Raw genomic sequence first — 12,733 nt, forward strand, 5'->3', positions numbered from 1 at the left:
TTATTGATTACAGATTACAGATGAAAGTCAATGTGACTACCTTTATCTGGGAAGAAATTGTTGGCCACCGGTGACTGTTTCACCATAGGTTGCTGCTGTGGATGACTGAGACTTGCATGCATTCCTGGCTGCCCCATTCTAACGACGGCTTGCTGCTGGGCCATGGTCATGTGAGGTGGTGGCACCATTCCAGGTCCCAGAAGCCTTTGTTGTTGTTGCAGCATGTGTGGAGGACGGGGCACTATTCCTGACTGGGCCATCATTGCTTGGGGTGGTGGACGGTGGTGTGGCAGCATTAACTGTCCAGGAAGATGTGGGTTTGACTGTTGATTTGGACTGCACGGAAAATGAGGTGGAACGCCTCCCTGGTGAAGTGAATTAAGCTGTAGCTGCTGTTGCTGCTGTTGCTGCTCCTTCTTCTCATGTTCCAGCAGATCTTGTATTAAGAGAGGCAGCTCACCATCCAACGAGCTCTCTACCTTTGCCAAATCAACAGCAGCAGAATGCTGTCCTCCAACATCGGGCAACCCAAGTGGATCATCACCAATGTCTGCATGAGGAGCAGCTGTAGAAAAAGGCAAGGGGTCATCTTGGCCTTGCAGTGGATATGAAAGCCCCCCTAATCGAACAGAACTGAGGGAAGCCGCCTGGTTTTCTTGCTGTGCTGTGCTCGCTCTGCTTCCACTAAGGAGCAGAGATACAGCCTCTACCATTTCATCTTTTACAGCAGTCTGTCCTGACTGGAGCTGAGCAGTGAGACATCTTGACTCCACTTTTATCTTGGTGTTACCAACAGCATCAGAGGAGCATTGTAGTTGGGTAGCAGATCTGCCTGGAGACGCTGGCGTTGACACAGACTTGTGCTCAGATTCCAACTTGGGTTTATCTTCTACTTTGACAAGTGCAGAGCCAGACGATGATGAAGGGGTTTCACTTTCAGCTTCGACCAAGCGCAGCTGGTCTGAAAAGCCATCCTTAGGGTCTCCTTGGTCTAATTCAGGGTCAGTGTAAGCAAGCAGGTCAAATTCATCACTATTAAGCAAGTCATCTAAATGTGGATCGTTGGTTTCCAGGTTGTCTAGGTTTCCCAGTTCATCATCTCCTTTGTCTGGGTCCAGGTCAAGACCTAAATCCTCCTCATCTTCGACACCTCCATCCCCAGGGGCACCCCCAAGGGTCTCGAGATCAGGTTCTGGTAGTTCCTCATTGTGTTCTACTATACCAGTTTGGGATTCTGTGACCAGGCTTGATTGCGAAAGCTGACGGTGTCTAGAGGCAGGAATGTTGGAAGTTGAAGCTCCTGCCTGGCGCTGCTGTGTTCCTGTGACTGTAGGCTGCTGAGGTAATAAAGCTGAAAGTTCACTCTGCTGTAACCCCAACTGTGAGTTGATGTTCCTCTGTGATTGAATAGCACCAGCTGGCACTATTGGATGCTGTTGAATGTATGGTGCTGACATGTCTTGTGGGACAAAAAGACGCTGTCTGGGCTGAGGTCCACGAGACATAAACTGAGGTCTAAGCGGTAGCCTCTGCGAATTGTGTCTTAATTCAATGAACTGTGGTGGAGGTGCTTGGCTTAATGGTTGCATATTCTCTCCTCCATGTGATGATGGCATCATGGTGTGAGGGTTACCAATGCCTTCCAGACCCTGAATATTCACAGCAGAGTTTACATTGTGCCTTATGGCCATAGCCTCCATATTAGGATGGGGGAATCTCCTTGGTCCTGCAGCTTGACCCTGCCACTGAAGAGGGAAAGGTGGACGAGGAAACATACCCTGCGACCTGGGAGGCCCTGGTGGCCTGGAGAACAGATACAAACCAAAGTCCAGTTAACAGGTATAAATATTTAAAACAAACAGAGCTACTAGCATTGGAAAAGTAATCAACAAATATATTTCTTATCAATTGAAATTATTGAGATGATAGCTTGCATGCATACCTTAGACTACTAGGATCCATGATGGCTGCAGTTCCTGTAGCCGGTGGGCGAATGAGCTTGTCCCCCATCCCACTAGCATTAATGGGCATCTTCCCTATAATGGAAGCCTGAGCTCCCGCAGTTGTAACTGCAACACGTTCCTAATGGAAGTTCAAACAAAATTACACTCAGTATTTACTTGTACGCACTTGTTATTTGTCACTCTCAGAGGCTGCATTAAGTACATTAAATTTACATACTACAGGAAATACAACAAATGTCTGTTGGCTTGACAGTAAAGTCTAAAAGCTAATGTGCTACTCTGTTTGCTTCTTAAGGGTTTTTTAGCCTTTTGACAATATTTTCTAGTTTTGCTAGCTCAATATGAGTCAAAAGAAAGCAATGGACAAGCGATATGTGGTTCGACAAATTCAGTAAGTATCCATAGTGTCGTTGAAATTGCCTTCCCCCTCTCCTTCCGCTGCAGGCGAGGAAGATTAACAGAAAGTAAAGTGGATTTTTTTTTATTCCTTATCATTGTAGAGAACTGGATGTTACATTTAAAGAGTTTTTTTTTATTTCAAACTGTGAATGCACCACAGGGCTTGTGACCGTGTGTGTGTGTGTGTGTAACTGTGTGTGCAGCTGCAAATGAGTTGAGTTCTTATTTACATTGTTTCTTGTGGAAAAATTCCTTCAACATCAGACTTCTCTATTTACGAACTCTCTTCAAGAACCACTTACGTTCTTAAATAGTGGTTTCTCTGTATGTTGCATCATAGTATATTGTTTTTAAAATGTATGTCTACATATGCTGTAATATATTACTAATTACCTGTGGATAAGGTGGTGGTGCTCTGTGTGTCTTGTCTTGTTGAAATGCACCAATGTCTCCTCCTTGCCATCCAGGGGATGATGCATTGCCAGCAGCAGCTGCAGCTGCCTCTTTTTCTTGTCGAATGGTGTTACGCTGCATTTGTTGTCTGATTAGGAATTCTCTTAATCTCTGACGCTAAAAAATACAAGTTTAATCAATTACGAAAACAATTTGCATAAAAAGGTGAGTCCATAGCAAATAGTTAATACCTGTCTGTGTTTCTCCAGTTCAGAGGGACTAAGGCCCACTAGTGTTGGATCTTGAACTGCTGACACATCAGGCATTTCTTGAGTACCTGGCAAGGTTGTCTGATGAGGCGCATCTTGAGGGCGGAGAACTGACAGTTCTTGAGATCCAGATGTAGGTATATGCCTCGAGCTGTGGCTGTCCGCAACAGTAGTTTGCTGTGGCCGACCTGGAACCATGTGACCCTGCTGTTGGGGTATCTGAATTGTTCCTGTACTAGGCTTGAATGGTGCTGAAGGTTTGCAAGTGACAGGATCCCCCATGGAACCACTGTTGGAATGTGAGGGAGGTGGCTGATTTGGATTAGGTGAGCTTTTAAAACTTATAATTCCTTCTGATGCACCAGACGCTGGGCGAGGTGGTTTTTGGATAGTTGTGAAAGGATCTCTCGATTGTGGCCTTGAAGGTGGCTGAGAACAGTGATCTGGGGACTGGAAACGTGGCGTTAAAGGGGACTGGGCAGAATATGTATCATTGGAAAGTCCACCTGGAGTGTGAGGAGACTGACAGCTGCCCTGGGATTGTGGGCTGGAGGGAACTCTAGGGCATATTTCTTGTTGAGTTACACTGTGTCTCTGGGGTCCAAGAGAACAATTGTCACCTGACTGCAACTTGGGAGCTAATGGAGACTGAACGTGGGCATCAGAGAAAGAGTGAGATGGAGACTGCCTGTAACCTTCGGAAGGATGGCTTGGGGAGGCTCCAGGATGAAGTGCACCACCTTCCCCTTGGTGTATTCGTGGTGTCATAGGTGCCTTAAAATATCCATTCCCAGACTCCAGCATCCCAACAGGAGAGCCAGTGGCAAGGTCAGGCCTTCCAACATTATTGGAGCGAGGAGAAGGTGCACTCATGTCAGCCCTGTACTGGCCTGGGCCTGCAGGCGAGGAGGCAGATGATAATGGGGATGCACCGTACTCTGTCTGCCCCATGGCTTGTTGAGTTCTTTGAGGGTCCCCATAATGTGTGTTATGGGGCGGTGAGAAAATGGGTGACTCTCCACCAATTGCAGCACTTCTTGAATGAGGACTTTGTAGAGGTGTAAGGGACTCTTGAGAGCCTTGCTGAGATTGTGAAGAATGACCTTGTTGTTGCTGTAGCTGTGATCTAAAGTAGGGGTCAACCTGCTGAGCCCGCCTGGAGGTTCCAGAAGTGCCTGGTTGCATGTCAAAGGGGCCAAGACTGGCTGGCCGTCCCTGAGGAAGACCCTGTGGGCCGGAAGCAGTATAACCTGAGGAGGAGGCCTGTATGGGGCTAGCCCCAGCATAGGTTAAAGGAGTTGGTGGGTGGGAATGAGAACGGGGTGACTGAGGGTGGAGCTTGGCAAAAGGATCTGTATGGACTTCGGCTGATCCTGGGGTCTTTGCGATACCATCTGAGAAAAAGACAGAGGAAGAACCTGAATCTGGGGGGAAGGGATATGGGCTCTCTGCTGAGCTTGGCTGAGACGAGATGGACGTAGATCCTGAAGGCGGTGGGATATGGAGGTGTAAACTGGGTCTTTCCCCTTTAATTCGCACTGGCTCTGTCTTAACTGGCCTGCACACCTGACTCTCTGCCTGCTATTAGAAAAAGAAAATTAGAAGAGTTAAAGGAAAAAATTAAGTATAATCTTCTACAGCTTTCTTTGACCATTATAAAACCATTAACTCACCTTTTGTGCCTTGTTGATCCTCTGAGCTGCTCTGTTATCTTTGGCCTTTTGCTTTTGAGAGAAAAAAAACATGTTCATTCAATTATTTCAAAAAGGTTATAGAGAAAAAAATAATTTTTTTGTCTGTTGTAATTACTTATTATAGTTTTCTTGTTAAATAAATGATAAATGGGTTATACTTGTATAGCGCTTTTCTACCTTCAAGGTACTCAAAGCGCTTTGACAGTATTTCCACATTCACCCATTCACACACACATTCACACACTGATGGCGGGAGCTGCCATGCAAGGCGCTAACCAGCAGCCATCAGGAGCAAGGGTGAAGTGTCTTGCCCAAGGACACAACGGACGTGACTAGGATGGTAGAAGGTGGGGATTGAACCCCAGTAACCAGCAACCGTCCGATTGCTGGCACGGTCACTCTACCAACTTCGCCACGCCGTCCCTACTCCCAATACAACCAATCTCATTTGAGTTTAACAGACTGACCAAACTAAATATTACATTTTGCTTTCATTGATCTGGCATAGGTATATGCCAAAAAATAATAATTAATACAATTAATATATATTAATTTAGTAAATGGTGGTAAAATAAAAGAACATACCAGATAAGGAACCTTGTCAGCTGCTGACACTTTTCTCCAGATCTTCATGATTTGTTTACAGCGACTTGCCCAGTCTGGAACAGCGGTAATTTGAAACATAGCTAAAATCAAATACAATAAAATTAAATGTTCACATGCTAGTAGACTTCCGCACTCACCTGGGTGGTCCTGTTTGAGAGTGGGAAAGTTGGTGTTGGCATAAAGCACCGGAGAAATTGTTGATAGCTCTCCCAGCTCCTCATCTTTCTCCCATCGCTGGAGACTGCGTTGGTTGTAGGACAGTCCGTCACCTTCTGCCTCAGTGGGGGTTGGTGGGGAGGAAGGGGTCACTGGGGTAGAAGGAGTAGCCCAGGGGCTCTCCTCACCCCCATTTGGACTAAACATCCCTCCTTTGTCCCTGAAAATAATAGTCCAAAATGCTTAAACGCTCTAACTTGAGCAGCAATCCCTGCTCATAATACAAATATATACATTTGCATTGCCATTGAGTCGATAGTAAAACTACATCAGGATGGAGCTACAGATAAATGAAATCTAAATAGAAATGTATTACTTCCTACCGCATGTCGAAGAAAGGGGACTGTGACAGGCCAGGGAAAGCGTCCATAACTCCAGCTGAAGGCAGAGACCCTGCAAGAGTGTTATAGATTCAAACCTCATTTAATAAATAAACCCTCATTAATAAGATGACAACGGAATCAATCTTAGGCATCCTATTCTACACACCTGAGAGGAGAGCTCTTTGTGGCAGAGCGCTACAATTAAGTTCCCCCTTATTGCCCTCCGAGATGGGCTTCATACCCTCCAAGGTGGAGCCTTCTGACACTCCTAGAACCTTCCTGAAAAACTGCTCAGAATCCTGATTCTCTACCCCTCGTGGAAGACCTGACAAAAAAAGGATAAAATGTGAAATGCGTTACCACATTTGACTTGTTTTTTCGTCCACAATAAGCCTGCGTCTAATACCTTCACTTTTTTCTGCATCAGAGTCAGGAGGATCAGTGGACCCTAGGTCCTTCAGTGATGAGGATGGTGCAAAGACTGCTGGAAAAAATATATATTAAAAAATACTTGGTAATTACCTTCAAACTAGAGCAATAAATAAGTTGCAGAGTCCAGTTACTCACCTGCACAGTCTCCCTGAGCATGGGGGGCCTGACATCCCTCTTGCTTGATTATACGATCCTTGGCCACATCTAGAGAGAGAGAGTAAAATAGGTGTTATGGATAAGCTTTGTCAACCTTGTCAAAAGTCAAACAACATATTTGTAGCGTTATTTAACTCATTCTTACTTTCTGAGGAATTCATTTGGATCCCTGATGGTGCTGGTAACGAGGGTTGAAGAAGGCATGCGACTGGCTTCTGTCCGGGGAGGGTCATTACAGCCTTCTTACTCAAGTCAATAAGCGTTCTTCCAAAGAATGCCTCCTGCATCAGAGAAGTTATTGTTTATTCGAAAATACTTCTCTCCTTTTTCCCACGTCAGTTTAAATAGGGATGGGGCAATTTGATAGTTAGTTGAGTCTGATACCAGCCAAATTTGCAGAATCAGTTATCTAAAAAAAAAAAAAGATCAATTTGATTTTAAACATACGCAAATGCCTCACAGTAAGGCGTATGCAGAGTTGAATATTTGTTGCAGTTTGAACATGGCAATTTTTAAAATTTAAATAACTTGCATACAAATCTATTAATGTAACAAAAAAGGAGAAATAAATACTGATATCGTTATCTAACAAGAAAAAGTGGCATTGCCTGTATTTCGACCCCTGACTTCTTCCTGGAAGTGAAAACCGTAGTGGTCAACCAAGCGAAGACAGCTGTAGTAGAGCAAGCAGCGTGTGAACTATCTGGGTACAAAAGAGACTTAAATCTTCCTGCAAAAAGCAGATACGCCCCAAAAAATCCAACTATGCAATGGAATAGATCGCTATACTTTATTTAAAAAAGATTTGTTGAGTGATACCAAGGATCAAAAACGGCGGTCGCGTTCCCAGACATATCAAAGTATTGTGATCAAGACACCATTGTACATAACAAAACAGATGGAAACTTGGAAAAGCATGTCTACAACTTCTGTGTGGCTTTGTCAAGGAAATTGGTATGAAGATTCTCCTGGATAAATATGCATCGTTTTTTCTCGGGTAAGTTGCATTTCATGATTTAACTGTGTCACTGCCAGGTATGTTGCTGTTGCACGTGCCGTTTACGAGTTGTGTGTTTGCCCACATCTTTATCAAAATATAATTATAGCTGTCAACATTGTGTATATTCTGAAAGCTTCATTTATGATTGCTGCTTTTGGTAAAATCTTAACTCTTTTAGGTTTTGCTCACATTTGTTTTCTTTTATTTAGACTTGCCGAGTTGGTGCTTTTCAAAACACTCGTAGCAAACATGTGTTTAGGAAATACAAATAATATCAAGATAATACTTAAATGTGAAATAATAAATGTTAAGTATATCAGACGAACCCTTAAAGGCCTACTGAAACCCACTACTACCGACCACGCAGTCTGATACTTTATATATCAATGATGAAATCTTAACATTGCAACACATGCCAATACGAACGGGTTAACTTATAAAGTGCAATTTTAAATTTCCCGCGAAACTTCCGGTTGAAAACGTCTATGTATGATGACGTTTGCACGTGACGTCGATGGTTGAAACGGAAGTATTCGGACACATTGTATCCCAATACAAACAGCTCTGTTTTCATCGCAAAATTCCACAGTATTCTGGACATCTGTGTTGGTGAATCTTTTGCAATTTGTTTAATGAACAATAGAGACTGCAAAGAAGAAAGCTGTAGGTGGGATCGGTGTATTAGCGGCTGGCTGCAGCAACACAACCAGGAGGACTCTGACTTGGATAGCAGACGCGCTATCCGACGCTAGCCGCCGACCGCATCGATGATCGGGTGAAGTCCTTCGTCGCGCCGTCGATCGCTGGAACGCAGGTGAGCACGGGTGTTGATGAGCAGATGAGGGCTGGCGTAGGTGGAGCGCTAATGTTTTTATCATAGCTCTGACGAGGTCCCGTAGCTAAGTTAGCTTCAATGGCGTAGTTAGCAAAACAGCATTACTAGGCTTCGACAGGCGGCACAGCATTAACCGTGTAGTTACAGGTCCAGTGTTTGGTTCGGTGTCTCCTGATAGTAGTATTGTTGATCTTCTGTCTATCCTTCCAGTCAGGGGCTTATTTCTTTTGTTTCTATCTGCATTTAAGCACGATGCTATCATGTTAGCTCCGTAGCTAAAGTGCTTCACCGATGTATTGTCGTGGAGATAAAAGTCACTGTGAATGTCCATTTCGCATTCTCGACTCTCATTTTCAAGAGGATATAGTATCCGAGGTGGTTTAAAATACAAATCCGTGATCCACAATAGAAAAAGGAGAAAGTGTGGAATCCAATGAGACCTTGTACCTAAGTTACGGTCAGAGCGAAAAAAGACACGTCCTGCACTGCACTCTAGTCCTTCACTCTCACGTTCCTCATCCACAAATCTTTCATCCTCGCTCAAATTAATGGGGTAATCGTCGCTTTCTCGGTCCGAATCGCTCTCGCTGCTGGTGTAAACAATGGGGAAATGTGAGGAGCCCTTCAACCTGCGACGTCACGCTACTTCCGGTACAGGCAAAGCTTTTTTTATCAGCGACCAAAAGTTGCAAACTTTATCGTCGATGTTCTCTACTAAATCCTTTCAGCAAAAACATGGCAATATCGCGAAATGATCAAGTATGACACATAGAATGGATCTGCTATCCCCGTTTAAATAAAAAAAATGTATTTCAGTAGGCCTTTAACAAAGTGATCACTGCAAACTCATGCATTCTTCGACCGTGCTTTCTTCGACTGGAGTGTGAGCTGCATACTTTTCTCGTTGTTTTGTAAAATCTTGCACTCTTCAGCCCTTTTGGATTACCTCTCGAAGAACTCTGAAGAAACATTTATTCTTTTCGCAATTTGAATGATACGTACAGCCGAAAACAACATAAGCATAATGGCGCCGCCTCGTACCCATTGAGAACAGAGCGAGCTCGACCCCCCTACGCATATTGTGAGCCGGACGTGACGTCAGTAAAATGTTTTATATATATACTGTATATTTTAGAGAGCGAGAGACAGACAGAGACAAAGACAAACCTGGAGATATGCTGGAAACATGTCCTCAAGTTTGCTTTTCTTTCGACCCCGACGTTTTTTGGCCTGTTCTTCACCATCCAATGCTTTAGGATCCATGATGTTATCCGTGTCAGGATGGGGTCCTATGTACAAGTACAATCAAAACATAATAACAAATTAAATAAAAGTTGGATGAGGAGGTCAGAATTATTACAAACATGGACTTTAGAAACCCAAATTAAAACACTGTGCATTTTACAGAACACTTGTACGTACAAGTACCTCTGTTGATTTTCCTCTTTTCTGATTTACAATGTTGGATACTGGTGTTAAACAATGTCTATGCATCAAATTGTGAAGTTCACGCATTTGGGCGTGAGCTGACATGCGGTTTTGGATGCCTCTGCCAGCTGTGTTTTGGAGTGTTGTTTTAACAGTGGGGAATCAGTGACGTCACAGAGTGACAGACGTGCATATGTGGGCATTCTTGGACATGTGTCAGAAAGCCTCCTACCCATGCTGCTGAGCCCACACTGCTCAGACTGCTGCCACTGGACCTACCAAATATTCCTTCTTGTTTCATGCCTTCCCACTCTCTATAAAAGAAATACTATAAAATATATACTTCCATGTTTATTTGCCCATGACATTTGGGCCACAACAAAATTAAACTAGCTGTTGAACTCTAATGGCAAAATGTGGCAACATTACAATTTGGGAAACAAAAGAATAACACTGGCGTGTGACATGCAGTGACTAATGATGCTAAAAAAAAATAGTTTGTTGATGCAGCGCTGTATGGCTCTTAAAGTTGGTAGGTGTACCTAATGTTATGACCGGCATATCTACATATTGTTTATGAAGTTTATTTTGACTGTGACTGAAAAAAAGTAGCGATTGTTCGTCTTCAAGATATACTGTAAATTTACCAGTATATATTGTCTAAGAATATTTTTTTTAATATGTATTGTATTTCAGTTACAAAAATCACACAGAATATCAGTTCAACAAAATTATATTGTAGAGAACAATCCCAACTCCAAACTAATCCCAGCCCCGCATCACTCTATATAGCAACCCACAGAGCAATTAAGAGGTGAAAATCTTTGGCCATCTCACCTCATGATTCGATTAAAAATGTATTATTGATGAATCTTTAATCTACGTATATTGATGCAGTTTTACATTTATTTTCGTTTCACTAAATAGGCGTTTCTCTCTTGCAACTTTTAAAAACAGTGCATTTGTAATGAGAAATTCTCATCACATGTATTAAATTCATGGAAATGTGTGCAAAACTGGAACATTAGTGCCCTACAATAAAGTAGCTGGTCAGATCTCTCGGTGAGGTGGCTCGCCGCACAGCCAAATTTTAGAGCAGTCTGCATTACTGTTTCCAATAAATAAATCAATTATTGACGTTTACTAATCGTCCATGTCCGAATCGATTATTTCCCCCACCTTTAATTGAGACACACAAACAAAAAACAAAAAGGTCATACCAAAATGACTAAGAACACCATCAATAATAATAATAATACCAACATCCATAACAGTGATTAAAACATTAAACAACAACAAGCAAACAAATCACTGTTATAATTTCCATCAACTTCATAGCCATTAATAAAAAAACAATAGCATCACAGTGGCTTACACTTACATTGGATCTCAAACTTGATAAGACACAGTATCCATTATACACCACGAGGAAAAAAATGTCATATTCCAGGTTAATTTAATAGTTAAAACAAATTCATATAACGGATCCCATATTCCAAGATATGACTCATTAACTGATCTAAATGCAGTTTTTCTACTGATATGATCTCTATAGCTTGTGTATAGCTGTCAGTATGAGTCGGACTACAAATGTCTATCCACTTGTCTTACTATTATTGTTTGGAATGATGCATAGTGACAAAAACGCATTTGTATTATTTGATGACATTACTACATTGATGCAGATCTCCAAGAACACAAGTTTGCATTGTCTTTTGGATGTTTGTATTTAAGAATGCGATTACTTATTTTGTTATTTTAAACCACAACTCTTATTCTGTGACATTCCCACAATAGCTTATAGTTCCTTTAGCTGCCGACATTTTGTGCATAACTTGCTATCTAATGTACCCATTATAAACTACGTAAAATACAACCTATTGAAGATCTTGAATCAAATCAGCTTATTTTGAATGCATCTAAAAGGGCTTATTGGCATTTTTCTAAATATGATTCCATATGTCTGTCTCTAAAATGTTTAAGTCGGTCATCCATTTCCGAACACATGCATAATTTGCATTAATAGTATGATGGTCATGTATTATTCCATAACATATTTTAACTATTCTTTTTATTGCATCCTGAAAAAAGTGCTTCTTCCAGTTCATGGCTAATACAAGACATACTTTCAGAGGATACACATTTTTTATAGCGTGTTTTAAAGAGATAAAATAAAAATAAAATACTTCTGGGTATATTATATTAATTCATTGAATGGTTTCAACAAGTTCATGAATAATGTGATGAGGTTTAGTAATAACTCTACATTTTAATGCAATCCATTTGACCACTTTTTTTTAGTTAATTATATTATGATTGTACAAAAGACGTTCATTCACAGATGTAATTGGGTTGATTCCGAGTATTTTATGACACAGTTTTGGAATGCTAAAAGTAGCTTCTACTTAGCTCTGCCTTAATTCCTTAGGTATTGTTTTAATATAATATAAACTCCCCACATCAATGTCCAAAATTCATCCATCCATTTTTATCGCTTGTCCCTCTCGGGATCGAGGGGGTGCTGGAGCCTATCCCAGCTGCATTTGGGCAGAAGTTGGGGTACACTCTTATGATAATGTAAAAAGTTTGGTATAGTGAAAATTTACGAAACCCCTTTTTATGCAAACTGTCCAATTTCCGAACTTTTAGATCAAGCCAAATACGCCTTTGTGTGCAAACCATGTCTCTGTTGACGAACGCTTTATTCAAGCGCCTGCAGACAAGAAAGCAGGGCGAAACATTGTTTGGGAGGCGGGGCCTTCCACTTCACTTGCTGATCAGGAGAAGTCATGTCTCAACACTCTACAATATGTGCCTTTTGACAAGTTTAGTCCATTTTGCTAACTAAATTAAGAGTCCAAAAACTCAAACTAGCATGGAAAAAAGGAGTGAACCGCTGTGGAGTGAAAAACATACTATTTGTGAGGAGTACATTCATGGCACTCACAAACATGATCACAGTAAGTAACCACATTAAAGGGGAATTGCACTTATTTTTGACTTTTGCTTATCGTTCAC

At 41.9% G+C, this 12,733-nt stretch overlaps 1 protein-coding gene across 5 annotated transcripts in view; it reads right to left on the reverse strand.

Annotated features, from left to right (window-relative positions):
- Positions 1 to 12,733, reverse strand: part of kmt2d (lysine (K)-specific methyltransferase 2D) — a 53,261-nt gene that overhangs the window by 21,772 nt on the left and 18,756 nt on the right. For 4 of the 5 annotated variants that reach the window (XM_062053108.1, XM_062053109.1, XM_062053106.1 and 1 more), the window contains 13 exons: positions 9,455 to 9,576; positions 6,598 to 6,733; positions 6,432 to 6,500; positions 6,271 to 6,348; positions 6,031 to 6,189; positions 5,865 to 5,934; positions 5,463 to 5,701; positions 5,305 to 5,378; positions 4,699 to 4,749; positions 3,008 to 4,606; positions 2,757 to 2,933; positions 1,943 to 2,082; positions 41 to 1,803 (listed from right to left, as the gene is read on the reverse strand). In XM_062053108.1, coding sequence (XP_061909092.1) covers positions 41 to 1,803; positions 1,943 to 2,082; positions 2,757 to 2,933; positions 3,008 to 4,606; positions 4,699 to 4,749; positions 5,305 to 5,378; positions 5,463 to 5,701; positions 5,865 to 5,934; positions 6,031 to 6,189; positions 6,271 to 6,348; positions 6,432 to 6,500; positions 6,598 to 6,733; positions 9,455 to 9,576 — 4,677 coding nt within the window. The remainder of the gene's footprint in view (positions 1 to 40; positions 1,804 to 1,942; positions 2,083 to 2,756; positions 2,934 to 3,007; positions 4,607 to 4,698; positions 4,750 to 5,304; positions 5,379 to 5,462; positions 5,702 to 5,864; positions 5,935 to 6,030; positions 6,190 to 6,270; positions 6,349 to 6,431; positions 6,501 to 6,597; positions 6,734 to 9,454; positions 9,577 to 12,733) is intronic. The other variant, XM_062053105.1, reaches the window with a different exon arrangement.

This window comes from Entelurus aequoreus, linkage group LG07 (assembly GCF_033978785.1).
Source record: "Entelurus aequoreus isolate RoL-2023_Sb linkage group LG07, RoL_Eaeq_v1.1, whole genome shotgun sequence".
Classification (NCBI taxonomy): Eukaryota; Metazoa; Chordata; class Actinopteri; order Syngnathiformes; family Syngnathidae; genus Entelurus; species Entelurus aequoreus.